We start from the raw sequence: 22065 nt of genomic DNA, 5'->3' as shown, positions 1-22065 counted from the left end.
GGCCTTACCATACATATGAAAGCTTCTGTTCAATCAATACAATCTATACAATTTATGAAATAAATACAATTTAGTGTTCTGTATCCATAAGCAAAATTAAGTTGCAGATGTAATTCCTCACTAATGCTTCAAGTCTGCTGCGCGGAGCCTTCAGCATCAACAGTACAGTACAGTAAACAGGACTTTGGCGAAGAGAAGTTCCATGTACAGTAACCTGTACGTGAAAGCATCATTCTTGGGATGAGTCCAGGCTCTAAAACTCGGTCTGACCGAGCAACAAATTATAGGTGCCATTGTGAGCTTTGCCAAGAAACGGGACGTTTTCTAACCCATTTCATGAGTGATAGCAGTGACTGGGCTATGTTTTGTGTTTTTTCAGTCGTCATCTGGCAATATTGGGGTGTATATCTCTCACTGGGGCTGTGATTGACAAGGGCAATGGGGCCTGGTATTGGACTGTAAGGTGTGTGTGTGTGTGTGTGTGTCTGTGCGCGTGTATGTGCGAGTGGAGAGAGAGAGCCAGAGTTGTGCTTTGTTCATTAGACAGGCTAGGGGAATGCCCCCCGCGACCTCTTGGTGACCCCACCAACACAATTACGCCTAGCGGCATGCTCCTGGTTATTGATGCCCTGCCCTGACGGGAGCAGCTGCCCAGGGTTACCTTCTCTCACACTAATGTGAGCTCTGGCCCAGGGTCACTGAGCTGTGTCGACACACGCCCAAACAGAGCACAGAGGAACTCTCACCCAGGGCACAGATGAATGGAGACAAACGGGATCGATCGGCTGTTCGAGGTTGATTGGAAATTGGATATTGATAGGTTTTCGAGTTTGCGAATCGGATACAGTTACATATTGTGCTGAATCGTGTGAGGGAATGCTTTCCTGACAGACCGAAATAAAACATACTTTTTCCCCCCTGAAATATGAGCAAACAATCAACATTCCCTTTCTGAGGGGAGTTATTTAAAACAAAGACGTGTACATTTGAACTTGTTTCGACCAAACACCTGGAACAGTGCTGCAGTTATTACTCCAAACACCAGCTATGAGAGAGGATATGGGAGAGGCAGACTGCTGGAGGGGTGTTATTTCACGAATTTCATATTTTGGGGGCCATCCTTTTAGCTGCTGTAATTGTGTAGCTGTGTTTCGGCGCTGTGGCAGTATCCTACTGTGTCCCGTTGCTGTGCTTGTGATGTAATAGCCTGGGCAAGCATTTGGAGCTGGCGAGCAAAACCTGCTGGTTTTTGTTATCTCCTCATTTCAACCTCAGCAAGTTGGCAATAAGCCCACATTCAGCCTATCGATTTTCTCCACCTCCTCTTGTAAAATGAAACCTGAAATTGTTTTTTCCCCTTCCTCTCTCACTTTACAGGTTACAGCTTTCAACCAACTTTATATAGCGCCGTGATTTATATAAATGCCCAGCTCCCCTGGGCTTCAAAAATACAAAATACCGTTTTTAACCGAACCCTTCCTGCCTGCTGCTGCACAAACGTGTTGTTTACCAGGACATGAAAAGCAATATCATATGTTTAGGTTCATATTCATGTAAATAACCACTTGCCCAAAATACAGTATTTCCAATATTCAGAACATAATGTATGTTGACGTCTTCTACATGCATGTACATATTTGATGCCTCTTAATCCCAAATCTTATTGTCTGAGGCAGATGGGTGGGGATTCCTGACAACATTCCTGAGGGACAACGGTGAGGGAATCGGGCTGGTAATCTGAACACGCCAGTTCGATTCCCGGCCGAGCCAAATGACGTTGTGTCCTTGGGCAAGGCACTTCACCCTACTTGCCTCGGGGGGAATGTCCCTGTAGTTACTTTAAGTCGCTCTGGATAAGAGCATCTGCTAAATGACTAAATGTAAATGTTCCTGCCCTTTGGGAAAGGCTACCTGGCCATGGGAAAGTGCTCCCTTCGTGTGATTACTAAATTGTGGCTAATTAGATCGATGGGTGGGTCATTGCTAAAGTCAAGGGAGGTGTCGAGTGTGGATTTGTGTTTGCCAGTCACAGTACACCCACAGTAGATGGGCTTGTAGTGTGTGGTGATGGAGCCATTAAGAGTTGTTGAGAATGTCCAGACAAAAGGCACTGTGCTTAGCCTCAGCATCTGGCCCTCTGGCTTCCTCCCATGGATTCGTGTTTCCAGTGGACACTCAGCCAGCACCATAACACTCCGAGGACTTCTTGTTACCTTCAACTAAGGGAATTAGAAAGCAACTTTGTCCACATACAGGTGCTTCATAACACTTTGATATGACATCCCATGTTCATTGCAATATTCCATAGCAATTTTCAGTAGCCTTTACCATATACAGTGCATTCTGTACCTTAGAAATGAAAGACCTCATGGTAATATCTTGCTGCGAACCAAACAAGAAACATAAGGGATGTTGAGTTTGCCCTTTAGTCTTCTTAGTCCTACTAAACCAGGATTGTATTCAAGGCCATTAACTAGGTATGATGAATTTAAAACAGAGGTCATTTCTAGTAGATCATCAGTCATTTATACAGTCATGTACTGTCAAGTTTAGAGGACTTTCAAGGTATATATTTATATATACATTAATACGTCTCTTTGAAGATTACTTGTTCCTTTGTGATATCACAAGTATTACATTGGTCCAGTCCAACCAATCACTAGTGAAAGTAATACGGTTTAGAGCTTCTGCAGAAAGACACACTGGCTGATAGCAGGGGGTTGTAGAGAACGAAGACAAGATGAATCATGTGTGTGATCCAAAGTGAGCAGATTAGATCCATATCAGAGATTACATGCTCCGGATCTATCTACTTACACTATCAAACATCCTACGCTTATCTCAGTGGGATCCATGCACCAGCAAGACACAGTCTGCTGCAAAACTACTCAGTCATCCTATTATCATTTGTAATGCAACCGCAAACCATGGATGGCAAATAGGGTTGTGTTTAAAAGACCGCGCTCAAAGAGACCAAAGACACCAGTGTATCTCCTTGACTTTGCCCTCCATGTGGGCTGGCTTGTGAGGCTTGTCCGTGGCAGGTCTCTGTCTGGGTCTTTTATGGGACATGGCTGACCCCTCTGCACCAGGGCTGGGAAAATGGCCGGCCCGAAATCTACTGAGGGCAAGGCTTGTCTGGGCCACCAAGAGGGGAGCTCCTCAAAGAGGAATTAAACACACAGCATTAAACACGAGCAGCTTTATGGTGACAGGACCAGCTGAGGGTGCGGGAGGTGGCACGGATGTAGATGTAATATGATGGGTAACTAGCGTGCCGTGGGTATTTTACTCTCAGGCCCGCCTTGTTTTGGTTGATGTTAAAATGGGATTGTGCTTACGAAGCAAAGACGAGGTTTGTTTCATAGGAAAATGCTAGCTAAGCAAAAAAATACAGTGAAACAAATAGAATTCCATGTCCTCGGTAATTGGAACACACTTTCTTTCTGCACTTGAGGGTGTGGTGAGTTATTCCACAAACCTGCATGGCAACTTTGATTCACCGAACGCTGGCTTCCGGAGGGAGATTTGACAGTGTGGACTGATGCTTTGCATTAGGTCTGAGTTTATTCATTGGAATATAATGTGGGGTATTCCTTCTATTTATTGGCCACAGGCTGGCGTTTTAGATTGTGTTGTGCTATAAAAAGCCTGTCTCCAACTTTCTTGTCAATCTACAGATCAAAAGAAAGCCTTGGGCACATGGAGATCGATTTAGGCTAAAGTGCGAAGTGAAGTAGGGATGAGGGACACTAAAGAGATGGTGAAGTTAACGGTACACTTTTTCTAAGGTTTTCGCCTCCATTGTTGAAATAGTCCACAACCGAGGCGCTAACAATAGTCTGTTGTAAATAGCTGAGTTGAAAATGTTGAACCAAGGAAAACAAATACAGAATTGGCGTGGTAAGACTGTTGTTTCTGGGCATTCCTTGGACACTTTATTCCACTTTGTGAATGGATTGTTGAATAACAAATTGCAATTCAAACGTCCAAAGTCTGCCATTGGGTTGGACTGTCCCTTTAATGTACATTTTGCCAGTCGGAATCTCCCCCATCCACAGGCCTCTAGATGCCTCCTCAACGCTAGGGTGGAGTGTGTGAAGGCCAGGGATTTCTCCAGTGTGCCTGCAGAGAGGGAGGTTGTGGGGGTTGGGGGAGGGGGGTCTGAGGTGCCTGACTGATAGTGTTGCCTCTTCTCTCATAACCATTGGCTGATTTGTGAATATTGCTCCCCTTTGGTTTAATCTGCCGTGTGCTGCGAGGCGGAAACCATTCCCAGAAGGCCGCTGGGGAGGCTGTTAATTCATCTCTTGTGTATTAACATTGTCTTGGCAGGGTGGCCAACCCCGACCTGCGTCTCACCGCACAGGGGAGCTAGCATGGCGGGCGTGGGTGTGTGTTGAGCTACGTGTATGGTAAATGGTGCGGGTTGTTTGGCCCGACGAAAGGCACAGCAAAGTAGTGCTGGATGGGTGAGGAGGAAAAGGAGGAGGAGGAGGTGTAGGAGGTGACGACCCATTGAAGTCCATCTGGCTGCCCATGTGGAGATCAATAAATCACATGTGGAATGATGTGTAATCTCTCTCGATGTCCTCTAGTGCGAAATATGGCTCTACATACAATAAAATGTTGATGTTCATCTGCAGTTCTGTTTTGAGAGCATTGTCCTACTTTGATGTCATTGTTGAATCGTTTTATTCATTAGTTATTTACATGGAATTACCTATTCACGTCATGTGCGTGCCAAAATTTGTGAAAAACGTAATTTCTCATCCAGTTCTGTGTGACCAAGAGAAGTATGGGTAGGTACAGAACGGTAACTTAGAGCCATTTCCTAGGGTGCCCCCCCGACCCTTCTCCACCACCCCACAACACACCCCCTACCCCCAACCCCCTCCATTGTACCCCATCCCTCTCCCCACTGTACCGCAATACCCTACACCTTACACTCCAACCACTGTACTAATCCAGGGCCCATTTCTCGCTGAATCTCAGCAAAAGAGTTACTCATCATTGGCTCAGGACAGAACGGTTGCCATGGTGATACCGGTGGGGCCGGGAAACCCATCAGGGACATCCTTGTGGAGCCCAACACTCTATCATCTGACATTCAATAATTTGGTGTTGATAATAACTGTAAAATCAATGGCTATCCCTGAGGGGGGAGCTGTGATGAGCAGAGACGGGCAGGAAGTGGCGGGGAGAGGTGGACTAGGTCTCCTTATCCGTTTCTGTGCTTCGGTGTCTCAAATCCGAAGGAGGCTCCATGGAGGGGCTCCTTGTTTGATGTTCAGCAGCGTCGTGGGGCCTGCAGTGGTTAGGCTCGTGCTCCACTGGGACTGAACTGTCACCACATGAACACAGCCCACCTCACCTCCACACCGTGAAGTATATCTGCAGCTCCTGTGGTGCAAATAGGCATGCAGGGTTTGTTCATACTTAAGAGGTGAGATTGTATTAACTGTCTCCCGCCTCAAGATTGTGTTTTTATCGGTGATATACCTAGCGGACGCTTTGATCCAAAGCGATGCACGAATTGTGCATATGTTCAGCAGAGGTACAGCAGAAGGTCAAGGATCAGAAGTGCATAGTGTAACAGTATTTTGGTGGTCAGGTTCAAGAATGTATTGTTTACCTTGAAAAGTACCCACATTTCAGCTACCAGGCACAGTAAACCAAAAAAGACAGTCCAACAATAGCATCTCAATTATAGTAGCTAGCTAATTAATGTAAAGTGAACAAAAATAATCTTGTTTGTAATGTGGATAATCACAAGCTATAGAGTACTAAAAAGTGCATGTACGGGACTGTGTATTTTGATTACGATTAAAGAATGAATTTGGCTGGGATTGTTTTCCTTGTCTCACTGATAACAGTGGGTAAAGAGAGTCTTTGCAATCAAACGTTTCAATGGTTTGCAAAATTGTCTGCCTGTGTGTCTTTTGTTTTGTGGGCATTCTTTCAAACGTGTGTAGACCCAATGTTTGGACAGAATGTTTTTCATTCTGAACAGTGCAGAGAAAAAAAAAGATCCTCAGCAAATCAATTTGTTCACAGCACAAAAGACTGAAAGGGATGGCTGTTTGGTGTGTGTCGGTGTGTGTTGCTGTTGCATCGAGCCCCAATTAGCATTTAAAAGCACGGGGTCATTTGAATGCTCTTCCTCATTGACCACATTGTTGAGCAGCAATGTGGTCGTGTTCCGCAGGCATTGTTTCCAACTGTGTGTCCCATCCAATTACTTTATTATTTAATTCCACACATGGAGGAGCACACTTCACTACACAGGCTAACATCCACTTACTTATACATGCTTTCCACTCACTCACACACACACGTGCACTTAGATACGCACACATCCTGTGCTCGTGAGCTGCTTCATTAGAGAGCCCTTGAGATACCAGGACATGTAGTTAAACATGAGTTGGAAAAAAGCTTAATATACAGTACATACAAACACACAACACAATAAACGATTCTGCACCAGGACAGAAGTATCTGTTTTACCTCAGATTGAGACATAACCCATTTCACACTATCTGATCCTGGCTGTGTGTATGCGTCCCAGTGTGTGGAAACGTCTTCTTCTTACTTTCTTTCCGGCGCAGTTGTTGGCTACTTTCGTTTTCTTATCAGGAGGACAGGAAAATGGGATTTCTGCCTTCCGGGTACCATCATAATTTCCGAGTAATCTGCTTGTGGTGAAAAACAAACCAGTGATTCGTCCGCAACACTGTAATGGCACACATATCTGGGCTTGCTTTCATAAAAGGATGTCATCTAGGTGAGGGAGGTTTAAGTTTATCCCGGGGCAACTTTCTCTCTTCCACCCCAAGTCGCCAAGAGCTACTGAATGAAGGCTCAGGAAATGACTGTATGTCTATGCAGCGGGCCGTCTGGAGTTCTTGGACGGGCATGATGAGCCATTCTATCACACGGCACAAATTATAGAGAACACACCAGGAGCCGGTGGAGAAACCGTCTCCACACAGATGGGGAGACGGCTAAATTGCAGAGCCGCTGCCCAAATCTGTCTGGACTGAACATTTTGTTTTTTTCTTTGTCTCCTTTTTCTCATATTATGTCCGTTGTCTAAGGAGACTTGAGGTAGTGGAGTTGGTTCACCTTGTCATTTGGTGGTCCTCACGGTCATATGCTTGGCAGTACTTCTCTGCTAATCACCACCTTCTCAAGCTTAAGTGGCAAATTTGAGAGAGAGAAATTCTCTATTGCAGAGTTTTATACTTTGTACTATTGATTCTATTCCATGGATATATAACTTTTATGAGTCAATTCTGCCATTCGTGGCTTGGGTGATACAGAAAGCAGGGTTTCTAAATTGTTTCTCACCCAAGGTCACTATGAAATGCCCCCATTGTTGAAATCCATCTAGGGAGCTATAGAGATGGCACATTCTTGCTTTTCCGTTTACTGTTGCCCACAAAATGAGAGCCAACCGGTTCACTCCATCTCATCTCAGCTGGCTGATTGGTTGTTGGCTTGAGTTGACCAAGTCGTGCACAAGAAGTGCTTCTTGGTTTTGAGATAACATACCAACATGGTGTTGCTATAGTCAGACAAATTAAGGCCATACAATATGTGACCCATGTCACTGGACTTACTACGGCATGTTTCTCCTTAACTCCAATGACATCAGGACAGAGGGACACTGTCACTGCTAGGTGGTGGCCTGTTATTCTCTAGGTGACATTGTCCTGAAAGGCCTTACGTAGAACATTCAGGTTCTCTATGTGCCCTGTAGTGCTAGTATCAGCATAACTCTGAATAGAAGGCAGTGGAATAGAAAGGCCTAAGTGCTTCACCTCTTCGCCCTCTGAGCTGATTGTCCTATAGATCTGCTTTTTCTCTTCAGGAGAAACAAAACTCTCTCTCACACACACAATCTGAGGCATATTGACGGTATTGACTGCCACTCAGCCACCAACGAGCAACGAGTGTGAAATCAATGGCACGCCTGTTGTACATGCTCTATGTCTGCCTCTTGTTGTCAGTGAGACATTGCCACCTTGAGCATCACAGGGTCCCATTGGTGGTTGACACCCTACCTTCCTGTCTGCTGTGTAGGCAAGTCTAGAAGGTTCATGGCCAAGCTCCTATAGGAATCATGCAAAATGGAGACCTTAGGGCCCATCCAATGAAGTGTGGCACAGAAATAGGATTTTCACCCAGGCCACGCAAATGTAAAAAGTCATTCACATCAGTATCAGTTTTCTATTCCTGTAGATCAAGCTGCATTCTTATGCTTCAGTCAAGGAAAGAACATGAATCTGATGTATGTTTGATATCAGACCCATTTCACTGAACCATGTGTCTAAGACAGTTTAAGACTCCAGAGTCGTCCAGCACCACCGTCTCAGACCCTTGGTGGGTGACAAATGTCAGGTCCCCTTGTCCCCCGCAGGGCCACCCCAGATTAGATCTGCTCTACTCCACCCAGGGCCTTCTAACCCCCTGAATGACAAAGATCTGATTAGCTATGCTGAAGCAGAGGCCGGATAGGCAGACAAAGGCAGTGGAGGCGGAAGAAACCCAAACTGAATTTGGCTGCTGGTCTTGTTTGCAGACCCTTGACTTTACCGTGAGCGGGACTTGTCATTTTTCTTTCCTTATGGAGTCAGGGTAAGGGGTTAATGTTATCTGATCATCTTGTATGGCTTTGTAATCCTTTTTCCGCACCTGCCCAGAGGAGGGGCAGCTGCAGGCATGGGAGTCTCAGCTGGGGGAATGGGGTGATGTGACGGTGGATGGACCATGATTGGCCTGCATCAGACCACAAACAAAAAACACCACCCTAGGCTACAGCGTAGACAGGCTTATGAACTTGTAACGTCTGTTAGACATGGTCATATCAAGCACACACATACTGTGATGCACATCGTCATGATGCTGTTGGACCGTGACAAATGAGGGAGTCCCCACGTGGGGGTCAAAGTTGAACGATTATTTCTTTGTTTAACAAAGGCTGTCAGTGCAGGCTATGGGATGTGTCCATGTGTTTGATCAGTAGTGTAGGAAATGTGTAGCCTGGTCCTAACCAGACCCTCGTACATTTCATTTGTACAGAGGGTCTGGGATCTCTCCATTGACAAACGTTAACTTCCTTGAAGGCGGGTTCTCTGTTGAAGTTTAAAACTATTGGATCTGCCCAGAGCCACTCTGATTTGCCATAACCAATCGCGAACGTTCGCCTTGGCCAACTGCTTCACCACACCAGTGTTTCCCACACAGACTAATTTGTGGCGGTGCGCCACAGAATCAACACCGGCCGCCACACATTACGCTTCGTAATTTCTTTTTTTTTAATCGCTATTTAGGTTAAAACACGCAGCGTATTCGTTTAGCTGCATTTCCTTTCCCCTGCTCTCCCTCCGTCTCTCTGTCACTCATGCGTCTTTCTCACATATGCACAGTCACAACGTCAGCACACGTTAGCAACAATGCATACATATGCCGTTCTAGTAAGACCGACAGCTATATCAGCGAGCCTTCAGCATTAGTGCCGTAGCTAAAAGTCAAGGAAAGTTGAGGCTACTTTTCGCTAGGTACCTTACTCACATTTATATTTAGTCATTTAGCTCTTATTCAGAGCGACTTACAGTACTCGAAGTTTCCCCTTCGTTCTTTTGGTGAGAAGTCTCGAGCTATCTTACCCGGCGTCATGGAGCCGACCAGTTAAATAGTTGTTTAGCACTAGCGTTGCTACATGCATAATGCAGAAATGACATGTTAGTTGTTGTTAATTTTGTGAAGGTGTGAATCATTTTGGATTAATATTTAATGTAACAAATTACTAACAAATTAACTGTAACAAATTATTAACGAAGGAATTATTACGACCCCCCCCCCCCCCCCCCCCCCCCCCGGTCTGACAACCCCCACCCCTCCCCGCCACAATTAGATTTCTAATCTGTGGGAAACACTGCACACTGTAACGGAGCTAGCAACCGCAGCTGGAAAATCAAACTTTTCCCGAACCCCGTGGGGAGGAGGGCCACAACAGCATGGCCACCAACAAAACTAAGCAAGGAATATTCTTGCTCCGGCTTTAACCTATGGATATTCGGCAGCGTTGCCACAACCGCAGAATAGCTTCGCTCGCATCTTTCTCCGCCGCCATTCCTGAACTGCTCAAACTAGTGCACGACATTAATGTCATCGTTCTCAGCCACTCCCTCTGTTCGCTGATTAGACCTACAAAAAATGTTGGGAATCCGACTTCAAAGTCAAGCTCCCAGACCTAGTACAGAAGCAAAATCCAAATTGAGCGGAAGAGTACGTAGGAGGGCAGAGCCAGGCTAGGAAATGTGTGCGTGAGGCATAGAATGTAGATGTGTTAAAGGTATACAAACACAAATGCCCCCCCAAGCCACAAAAAAAAGGAAGATAACAAATGCGATCATGGGGAGTCCAAGTGGGGAAGAGAGAGAGAGACCGGCAGCTTTGACCTTAACCCTTAACCTTAACCCTTTTTCTTGTTTTACTGTTCTTGAGGAGACTTCTGGTCCCACCCTACACACACGCACGCACACACACACGCACACACACACACACACAACAACTGTCAATGGCCCTCAACTCCTTGAGAGCTGTCAGAATCAGAATTCGGTTTATTCGCCATGTATGTTATACAAACACGGAATTTACTGTGGCAGGGAGGTGCAAACAATAAACATATACGAATCTTAAATTACGTACAAAAGTTTAACTATTTGTAAGAACTAAACAATCTAAGAATAAAACAATTTAAATACAAAATATATATAAAAATTTGAATAAGAATGGGCATTCGAAGTCATTACCACAGGGTCACAGCGAGACCTCTAACATCGAGTCACAGCTAAATGTGGGGGAGATGAGGGGAGAGAAACACTGTCAGCCTCTCCCACCACCGTCCCTCCTTCTGTGTCTCTCTTTTTCTTTGTCTGTCTCACTTTTGTTTCAGGTTTCTCACTCCCTGTCTTTCTCCTTTTCTCTCTTTCTCTATCTCTCTCTCTCTCTCTCTCTCATTCTTTCCCACTCCATCCCTCTTTTCCTCACTCTTGCTCTCTCTCCTCTTTGTCCCTCTATCTTTGTTTCTCTTTCTTTTCTCTTTCTCTATTGATCTCTCTCTCTTTCTCTCTATTCACTCTATCTGTCTCTGAGGTGATGCAGGTCCACCCATGGTTGCTGTGCTGTGGTTTAAGTAGCCATGTTAGCACCCTGTCTGTGGACCAGCAATGGTCTGTACTCCAACATCAAACAGCCAGACATGTTACAGCTTAGTAACGCCTGACATGTGTGTGTGTGCAGGAGTGTGTGTGTGTGTGAAGGCCATGGTGTGTACTTTCACTCTCTGCACCGTTCACACTCCCACTGCCACTCCGAGTGTTACTGTAAAAGGAACGTTTGGGCTCTGAAAAGGTCAATTGCTTACACATGTTAAGACTTGTTCCAGACATGCTTCAAGAAAAACTCACTCAAAATGTCTGCATTGTGTGTCAAAGTGGGTTTCTACACAGCTGAAAATGTGTTGCAAAAATGTAGGTCACATACCTTTTATCTGAAAGGAAGTAGCCCCCTCCAATCTTCATAGTTAGTGGGTGACAAAGACCCAGCCCAAGCCAAGCATGTCTGCCTGACGACGTATCCTTTGTATCTTATATTTTTCCCCTGACTTCACATGTCACTATCCCAACATGGCATCTCTAACGTGCACACGTTGTCACCGAGAGGAAGCAAAGGTTCCCTGTCTGATGTGCACTTTGTTTCATCCTCCCACAAACATGGAGGAACCAGGTGAACCCTGCCATGTTTGCGACGTGTGGATGACATGTTGGTGTGTGTGTGTGTGTGTGTGTGTGTGTGTGCGCGCATTCTGCTGATTTCTGTGTTGGCATGGGGTAAGTCCTCAGCGTGGGTTGTTTCCTTGAAGAGGCTCATTATCTGCTGACAAACAAGAGGTGTGTGTCATATTTGAAACACTTACTGTAAACTGTAGCACGCACTGCTCTGACAGAGAGGATTGTCAAAGAAGGTTGCTATTTATTCACATGGCATTACCGGTAGTCACATGTTTTTCATGGTTAGATACGACTACTGTCTAGAATATATGTCAGGCTATCATTGCATTACCTTCTGAAGAGGTTTGTCGTTAACCACTGATCAATTTAAAATAATTTAAGATGACAACTAATGATTACTTTATTACTCGTATACTGTTTTGAATGTTCTGAATAAACAATGTTTGATCTCTACCCTGCTATATTAGCTCATGAAAGCAACATCAAGGCCAATTTTTAGGAGTCCAATCTAAAGACTAAACAAAAGCTATCCTGGACCTTGAATTCAAGCTTCTTCCTGTGCTTGCAAAAGCTATGTTGATTGTCACCCTCCTGACGTTTCTTGTGAGAGTAAAAACTACCATATTGTGATACTATTCAGTATTTCCCTCAGATTAGAAATCTATTTGTGGCGAACATGTCGATTAAGACATGTTCGTAGGTACCTAGCGAAAAGTAGCCTCAACTTTCCTAGACCTTTAGCTACGGCACTAAGGCTGAAGGCTCGCTGATATACAGTGCCCTCCAAAAGTATTGGAACAGTGAGGCGAATTCCTTTATTTTTGCTGTAGACTGAAAACATTTGGGCTTGACATCAAATAATGAACGTGAGACCAGAGATCAACGTTTCAGCTTTTATTTCCAGGTATTTACATCAGGATCTGATGCACAACTAAGAAAATATCACATTTTGTTTGAATCCACCCATTTGTCATGTGAGCAAAAGTATTGGAACAGATATACTTAAAACATATTTAAGTGAATAAGACTTAATATTTAGTTGCAAATCCTTTGCTTTCAATAACTGCAGCAAGTCTGTGACCCATTGACGTCACCAAACTTTTGCATTCTTCCTTTTTGATGCTTTCCCAGGCTTTCACTGCAGCCTCTTTCAGTTGTTGTTTGTTTTGTGGGGTTCCTCCCTTCAGTCTCCTCTTAAGCAGGTAAAATGCATGCTCTATAGGGTTTAAGTCTGGAGATTGACTTGGCCAGTCTAATACCTTCCATTTCTTGCCCCTGATAAACTCCTTTGTTGTTTTGGCAGTGTGTTTTGGGTCGTTATCTTGCTGCATGATGAAGGCTCTGCCAATCAGTTTGGTTGCATCTTTCCTTAAATTGGCAGACAAAATGTTTCTGTAGACTTCCGAGTTCATTTTGCTGCTGCCATCATGTGTTACATCCTCAATGAAGATTAATGAGCCCGTCCTAGAAGAAGCCATGCAAGCCCAAGCCATGACATTACCTCCACCGTGTTTCACAGATGAGCTTGTGTGTTTGGGATCATGAGCAGTTCCTTTCTTTCTCCAAACTTTAGCCTTTCCATCACTTTGGTAAAAGTTAATCTTTGTCTCATCAGTCCATAAAACTTTGTCCCAGAATTTTTGAGGTTCATCTCTGTACTTTTTGGCAAATTCCAGCCTGGCCTTCCTATTCTTCTTGCTAATGAGTGGTTTGCATCTTCTGGTGTAGCCCTTGTACTTTTGTTCAGGAAGTCTTCTGCGAACAGTAGATAGTGATACCTTCACTCCTGCCATCTGGAGGTTGTTGCTGATCTCACTAACAGTTGTTTTAGGGTCTTTCTTTACAGCTCTCACAATGTTTCTGTCATCAACTGCTGATGTTTTCCTTGGTCTACCTGTTCGACGTCTGTTACTTAGTACACCAGTAGTTTTCTTCTTCTTCAGGACATTCCAAATGGTTGTACTGGCTATGGCCAATGTTTCTGCAATGGCTCTGATTGATTTTCCATCTTCTCTAAGACTCACAATTGCTTGTTTTTCACCCAAAGACAGCGCTCCGGTTTTCATGTTGTTTTCACCTCTGAATACAGTCTGCATAGACAAAACCTATCTTACCCAATCTGAACCTGAGTGTAGACATTCAGTGGTATTTATTGATTGAATAATGTATGTAATAGGACACACCTGGGCAACAAAACACACCTGTCAGTCATATGTTCCAATACTTTTGCTCACGTGACAAATGGGTGGGTTCGAACAAAAAGGTGATATTTTCTAATTTGTGCATCAGATCCTGATGTAAATACCTGGAAATAAAAGCTGAAACGTTGATCTCTGGTTTCACATTCATCGTTTGATGTCAAGCCCAAATGTTTTCAGTCTACAGCAAAAATAAAGGAATTGGCCTCACTGTTCCAATACTTTTGGAGGGCACTGTAGCTGTCGGTCTTACTAAAACAGCGTAGGTATGCATCGTAGCTAACGTGTGCTGATGTTGTGACTGTGTGCGTATGTGAGAAAGACACGTGAGTGACAGAGAGACTGAGGGAGAGCAGGGAAAGGAAATGCAGCTGAACAAATACGCTGCGTGTTTTAACCTAAATAGTGTTAAAAAATATATATATTACGAAACGCAATATGTGGCGGCCGGTGTTGATTCTGTGGTGCACCGCCACACATTTGTCTATGTGTGGGAAACACTTCTATTTAACTGCCTTTCATTCCTGTATTCATGTCCGGTCCTCTGAGATACTCAGCTTAAGTGTATCAGACAGCTGCACCTTACAGATCTGTTATAAATACTTTGATTTTGTCTTGAACTTGTATTTCAGAATTGACTTCATTGACTTGGTACTTTCACAGCGATAGGGTAAAACAAGAGACTTCTTCACTTCCATTGAGATGATAGACAAGCAACGAGACAAGACTGCAGGTTTGGTGCAGAAGGTTTGGCAACACTTCCCATTCAGGTTATTGTCCTTCCTTGTGACTATATAGTAATAGTAAAGCATTGTAGGTACGTACAAATGTATCTGACATTAAATGGAATTAGTGTAAGTGCTAAATGTCACACATGTCTTTCTCAAAACTGTTAGCAGGCACAGTATGGGGGAGGGGTCTAAGGGGTGATTGTATGCAGTAAAGGGGAATTTAAAGTTTGTGTCACCAAAACAAGATGCTAGCATTCACTTCTGTCTGGAAATCCCAACCTCCCCCATAACAAGTTTCACTTGTGTAATATTGAACCGCTATCGTTATGAAGTGACTACATATCAGTTCCTTTGTAACTGCTACAAGTTACAATAGGTATGTAGTTGCATGGTAGTTAATGTAACCATAATGCAAAATGTTGCCAAATATTTGTATGAACTTGACTGGAAAGGCAGATGGGTAATGTTTGTACACCACTAGTGGTTAAGTGCTAACCAGAAACTGTAATGGCACAGTAATCCATTATTCATGTCTCCAAAGTGTACCCTACTAACATCAAAATATGAGATCAACCTGGACAATCTTTAGATCTATGAATAAGGTAGCCATTATGTTAATTGTTTAAAATGCTACTTTTTGTAAGCCATCACAGTGAGCTGTCGATAAGCTATTTATATCCATGGCAGCGTTCCCACATGAATGAATGATTCAAGCCTTTTTAATTATTTATTGTCATTGAGAAACATTTTATGGTTGGCTTCCCACGGTCTGGACACTTTGCCTTTGAAGCACCCACCTGTGAATTTGAGTGTGTGTTCTTGTGTGTATGTCCATGTGTGTATGTACATGTACATGTCCACGTGTTTGAGAGTGTGTGTTGGAACACCTACCATCGGAGCTGTCAAAGCAGGGGGGAGGTTGTGAGGATGGTTCATTCATAAAAGACTTGCATTTAATTATTCGGTGATGGGGTGGCGTCAGAGCCCTGGGGCGAGGGCCAGGCACAGGGTGGCTATAGGAGATCACATCTGAGCCCTGTGTCACATCAGAAGCCCCTCTAGCGTCGCCGCTCGCCTTCATTCGCGCGAATATGATTTTGCTCTTCAAAGCCGACACCTCAGAGAATTTTCCACACAACTGATGTGTCAATCCCAGTCTAATAAACCTGTTTTTGCAGAGCGAGGCTGAAGATACTTGATATTCCTTCCAGGGAGTAGTCCAGACTCCAAAGACTTGCTCTAACCCTTACTTATTAAATCTTCCGCAGCTATCATCACACACTGGCGTGTTTGTTGTCAAGGTTACCAGAAGCTATTGAAGTGTTGGATGCAAACAAATGGGTTTCCACCATCTGCATGAAGGGCTCTTAGTATTCCTCTCCTTCACATTAGCCTGGAAGGTGCTTCAATTTGCCCTCTTGACCTTAATAATTGGCTGCTTTTTGCACATTTAACCTCCTTACTGTCAGGTACTTGTGCTAAGTGTTGTGTTTAATGGAACTAGGCACATTGATCTGGCAGAGGAAGCCTGCCCAGATCAAACTTCCCTCCCGTGGCTGTCTGCAGGGCCATTGCCCTCGGATTTAATCTCCAGCTCAGGTGTTGTCACCGATCCTCTGCATGTGTGGACCTGTGGATGTGGTTTGTTTCTCTCTGGGAAAATGTTGGATTTAATTTGAAATAGAGCCATTGCATATGTTTTTGCCTTGATTTGGATCCCACAGTGGAAAAGTCACCTTGACTTTGGGTATTTGGTTGCAGGCTGGTGGTTTCTTGCTTATTCCTGATTTAAATGTTTGATCTGTGATGGAACTTTAAGCCCCACCTCCTCCATTGTGGTTGGTTGGTTGAGCACTGTTCCATATTTCAGGTTTCTTGAGGTCCTGACTTACAGCCAGATAATGTGTGTGTGTGTGCATGTGTGTGAATAAGTGTGTATGTGTGTATGTGTGTGAGCGTGTATGTATGTGTGTTCATGACAACTCACCTGTTATAGACGGCATGTGAGTTCTCAATTCGGTCATACAACTGAATTACACACATGACTTGACTTCAGGTGTTAAGGGGGCTCAAATGTTGTCAGAAATTGAATTGAGGAAATCGAATTGAAGAAATCTTGAAATAGGACCGTCATGGAAAAAACGAATGGCTGTCCATGCCCCTGCATGCAAGGCCCATTAACTGAGAGTGGGAACACAATCCAGATCCCCCTTTTTACTCAGGCAAAGGGCAGTTTCATGATTAATGTATCATGAACAGTAATGAAGGAGAGCTAGGAGGGCAGTGGTGAGGATAATGTAAACCAAAATACTTTTCTCTCGCACATCCATAAAGATACTATTTTAATAGTTATTTATTTACCCAATTATTATTGAGGAAACTTGATTTGCTGTGTGTAATCATTTAAGTGTTAAATTGAGACCTAGTACTACCAGCAACCGTATCAAATTGTATCAAAACACACCGTATCAAATAGTATCCTCCTGTGAGTAGGAAGTGAGCAGTTTTGTTAAACGTTAGTATAATGTGTCGATCCTGCCCCTAGGTCACATTGGAAATGCAGTTTCAGGTAAATTCTCACCGGCAGAATGTAGAACCCAATGCTGTAAAGCACCTCGGGAGGGCTTTTACCAGTCTTAATGTTCTCTTCGGAGGATATCCTTCACTCAACACGTCCCATTGAGAGGAGCCGCTTGACCGCAGGCAGAGGCTCTTGTATCAGCCTCGCCTCAGGGAGGAGGAGGAAGACCATTAGGCTGACCGATGGGCATCTTAACCTTTATGGGTTGGTGACCACAGCATCGCAAAGTGTTGGACAACCAGTGCTGTTCCCTGAGCAAGGCAGTTTTTTGCACTTGTTTTGTTATTAATGCCCAATGTTCATAATGGTGTGGGTGTTGTCAGCACATTCGGGAGGTAATCGCTGTCTTGCTGCACACACAACACTCCGGTTGTTTGTGTTGTGGGATCCTCCAGGATTCTTGAAAAGGCCTGTCTAGCAGTTTGCACAAACTCTACACAAACATGTTGTGACAGACACAGTCTCACTCCATTTCAACTGGTCCTCCATCACTCCCGCCAGTGCCTCCGTCTCACATTTATTTTCACGGCGTGAACGAAGGACGCGCCCTACCCCCTTCCTCCAAATGCAATATCATACCACTACTCACCAGCCACCCTGCAAGACTCTTTGATGTCACATTGATACTTTAGTGAACAGCCCTTCATGATATTTGGTATTGCCAGGCAACAAGAGAAAGGCTGCTCCTGTAAGACACGTCTGAACGAGGAGAGGATGGTTAGAGGACAGTGATGGTTGGTTGGAGGGGGGGTTGGGTTTGGGGTGGGGGGGGGGGAGTGGTGGGGAAGGAGAGGGGGATGGTGGATAGTATTAACCGTAATGGTGCTGCGTGATGTAGGTAGGTGTTTGGCTTGCCTCCAGGCAGTAGAGTAAAATTAAAGCCCAGAAAATCGGATTATCAAGTCCCTGGGGGAGGGATGCCTGGTAGCCAGCAGATGAGAGCTCATCTACTCCTCGCCCCGCTCCACTCAGCTCAGCGAGCTCGCAGTTGGCTGGGAGGCCAATTTGTTAACAATTACTGCTCGTTAGTGAAGCTTCCTTTTAGCGAGTAGGGGGTCCCACCATTGATATCGTGGCCAGGGTCTATTGTCTTGTAATTATCACAGTTAGAGAGAAACCAGCGGTTGATCCATCTTCTCTGAAGTCTCCAGGTTCTCCTGATTGCCAATTTGTTGTAGAGTCTCCATTATCGTAGACACCTGCAACGTCTACTTAAAGTTTCAAATAAATCGTTTTTTGTTTTTTCTTCGGCCAGTCACGTCACGTCTCACTAGGGAGGGGGATATTTATGACCTCAAATATGGAATCACACGCTACCGTTGTCACGCATGCCGCAGTGCAAACAGTTGTATCTCAATGACCTTTTTGTTATTGGCTTTTTCCTATTGCCTTCGTATATGCAGTCAATACATATTGTAAACACACAATCTGCAATTCCTTTAGCATACCTACTCTGGGGAGAACTGTTGTACCTCGGAGAGAAACACACCCTCTTCTTCCTCCAGTGTGGGACGTGCACCACACTAGACAGGCCAGGTGAAACACCTCAGACCACAGGTGGGATAGTGGCAGCGAGACGCCTGCGATCCCTCGGCGAGAAAGGCCGCGTGAGCGTTGCTCTGCCTTCTCCGCGGCGATGCTCACACAAAGGAGCTCGTCGTGTGACTGCGCCTCCGTGTCAATGAACCAGCGCTCCGGCTCTCACACCCCCCGCCCACTTCAACAGTCCCCTCCCCTTGCCCATGCCTTCCTCATGAATATGAACCAGGCAGACTGCGTCATTATTCATGAGCTGGTGTCGGTGTAGTCATGTGCACCGAAGCTACGAGGGCGAAAAGGGGGAGTGTCGATGCGCGCGGGAGCCACAACTCCAGCGTGTGTGCTTGAGAGAGGAGAGAAAGGGAGAGAGGAGAGCAAAGAAGCACCGGCTGACACTGAAAGCGCTACTATTACTACGGCTGCCAACGCTACACTGCTGAACGCTGAAGACATTGCTCTCGTCAGAGACTGCATCTGCTTCACATGAGATTTTTCTGTCCCTGACTGGGGGGTCTGAATGCCCGTTTGCGGTTGTTGACACAAGTGTGTAAGAGTGTGTGTGTGTGTGTGACATGCCCGCTAAGGAGTGACTGATGAGAAGCGGTGGCCAGGTCTGGAGGGTAATCCCCTGTCCGTACCACTGCTCAGGGACGACTGACGCCAGGCATTTCCACGACGACTATAATGGGCTGCAATCTGTGCACTTTACAGAAACGAGAGGAACACTACAAACTGCTGTATGAGATTGCCCAGGTGAGTGGAGACTTTTACCGTCTGAAAGTGATCTTGTGTGCTGTGTGGAGTTTCCTAACCCTGCGTCTCTGCTGCTGTGTGGCTGTGAGATAAGAGGAGAGGAGAGAGGGGAGGGGGGGAGGAGGAGGAGGAGGAGAAGGAGGAGAAGGAGAGGAGAAGGAGAGAAGAAGGAGAAGGAGGAGAGGAGTGTATGTATACAGAATGGAGGATATAACGGGGAGAGGAAGTGTGTTCCTACGGTGTGTTTTACCGGAGCAGCAGCTGTGTTGGCAGTGGATGAGCATGGTTGAATCGCCCACCAGGCTGAGGGAGCAGGTGGATTGGACAGGGATGCTGAAGCACACTCACCTGAGGACAGCACACACCACCTGGAGTGGGCTCTTGGCTTTTTGATCGAGTCATGGTTCAGAATGTTCTAGCTGGACACGGTCTCCTGTTTTATTACAGACTGGTGAGATTGATTGTTTAGGGTCAGGGCTGCTTGTTCTGTCCATGTCTTTTGTGGAGGGTGGTTTAGAGGTCCCAGGCACATAAACGTTGTCTTGTACAAGATGTCTTCAGGTGTTCTCAAAGAATTCGGTGCTGTCTTGAAAGTAATGTTTCTTTCTTAGAGTCCTAGAGACAGTGTAGATAAACACCATGTTATGCCAGTTACAGTGATTTGTTATCTATAAATGATATGTATCGTATGGTGTTAGTATTTTGTTTTTGGTGTCATTTATTCATCAGAGCAGACTGAGTCCATCTCAAAAACATCACACTGATGTAACTACCCACCAATATCTGATTACACCCAAATATCTCCAATTAAAGTGGCAAGGATAACAAAAGCAAGCTTTAAACACTGCCCGCCAGCTTCTCTTCTCAAATCCTTCCCTACTGTCTCCCCAATTCCCCTACCTTCTTCCCATCTTCCCCCACTCTGTCCTCCATTCTCCCCTACTCTTTCCCCCAGTCTCCCACACTCTCTACTCTCTTCTCATCCTTCCATACCCTCTCCCCCTGCCTCCCCCACAGGCTCTCGTCTCATGACAGGCTAATAACTGAGACTCTCAGAATCCCATTGAGCAGAGGAGTGCTCAGCCTAAGAGTGAGCTCTGGCTGACTTCACGCCAGCGTGATCACAGCCTCATTAGCCATTTTATACAACCATCCTGTGCATTAATTAGACGTGAAATGTCTCTCTTTACCCTTGTGAAGAGAGAAGAGGAGAGGGGGAGGTTAGCTGGATGTGTTAACCGCTGCCTGTGGCTTTCAGCTTGTGAGAGACTGGAGTCACTGTAAGACTCAAAGGACGGCAATTGTCAATGGGTTTGGCTTTTCTGGAACGTTTGAGTGGGTTTCGGAATGTGAACAGGGAATACACAGGCTTCTCATCTGCTCTATTCAGGCAAGCCGAGTTCAGCTTGTCCAGCCTGTACAGTGCCATGACAGATGTCGAGAATAACTTTGTATGGCATACTCGTCTCGGTCCCAGTCCTGGGAGAGGAGCATGGCTCTTCTATAGTGCGGCACTCTTTAGCTCCAGGTACTGCATGAGGAGAGTGCTGACTCCACGTCTCTACATCCAGCAGAAGGACGCGGTGTCCACCAGGTGTGTCGGTCCCTGTGGAACAACCAGACTGTGCACTCGACTGTGGAGCAAAGCCTCCCCTGCTGTATGACAAATAGGCTAGCTCAGCTGAAGCCCTCAGAGATCACCTCAGGGGAGTGCAGCAGCATCAACACCCAGCTATCTGATCACCACTTTGGGGGAGACAAAGGGAGAGAGAGAGGGAGACAGAGGGATAGTGTGGTCGAGAGAGAGGGAGACAGAGGGATAGTGTGGTCGAGAGAGAGAGAAAGAGAGAGACTTTGGGAGAGAGAGAGAGAGAGAGAGAGAGAGAGAGGAGTAGAGAGATGGCGAGGGATGAGAGAGAGGGAAAGAGAGGGAGAGCATGGTAGAGACAGGAAGAGAGATGAAGAGTGTGGTAGAGAGAGAAAGAGGAGAGGAAGGTAGATGAAGAGTGTGGTGGAGAGAGGAAGAGTGTGGTATAGAGGGGGAGAGAGATTGAGAGAGTATGGTGAAAGAGGGGTAATGTGGCAGAGAGAGAGATTGTGGGAGAGAGAGAGAGAGAGAGAGAGAGAGAGAGAGAGAGAGAGATGGAGAGAGTGTGGTGGAGAGAGAGATTGTGGTAGAGTGAGAGAGAGATGGAGGGATACAGGCATAGAAAATCTAGAGTGAGAAAGACGGATTGTGATTAAGCGGGAAAGAAAGGCGGAGGGAGAGAGGGAGTGCTTTACCTTTCCTGTCAGTCCGGGGAGTGGGTGAGAGAAAGAAAGGGGGGAGAGAGTTTGAGATGGAGAGAAAAAAAGAAATAGGGAGGGAGAGAGAGGTAGAGAGATGGGGGGACAGAGAGAGTGTGATGTGGATAGTGGAGAGGGAGAAAAAGAGAAAGCGTGCGAGAGAGGAAGCACTGATC

The 22065-nt window shown here is 45.4% G+C and overlaps 1 protein-coding gene across 2 annotated transcripts in view; it reads left to right on the top strand.

Annotated features, from left to right (window-relative positions):
• LOC124477267 (PDZ domain-containing RING finger protein 4-like) overlaps nt 1-22065 on the top strand; it is a 91590-nt gene that overhangs the window by 32001 nt on the left and 37524 nt on the right. Inside the window, exon 1 of one of the 2 annotated variants that reach the window (XM_047034966.1) lies at nt 19165-19603. The exons of the other annotated variant lie outside the window; for it this stretch is intronic. Coding sequence (XP_046890922.1) covers nt 19535-19603 — 69 coding nt within the window. The 5' untranslated portion in view covers nt 19165-19534. Of the gene's footprint in view, nt 1-19164; nt 19604-22065 lie in introns of those variants that run through there. 2 annotated transcript variants of the gene reach the window in all.

This window comes from Hypomesus transpacificus, chromosome 14 (assembly GCF_021917145.1).
Source record: "Hypomesus transpacificus isolate Combined female chromosome 14, fHypTra1, whole genome shotgun sequence".
Classification (NCBI taxonomy): Eukaryota; Metazoa; Chordata; class Actinopteri; order Osmeriformes; family Osmeridae; genus Hypomesus; species Hypomesus transpacificus.
The sequence above is the reverse complement of the archived record's forward strand: the minus strand, read 5'-3'. Positions and strand labels throughout refer to the sequence as shown.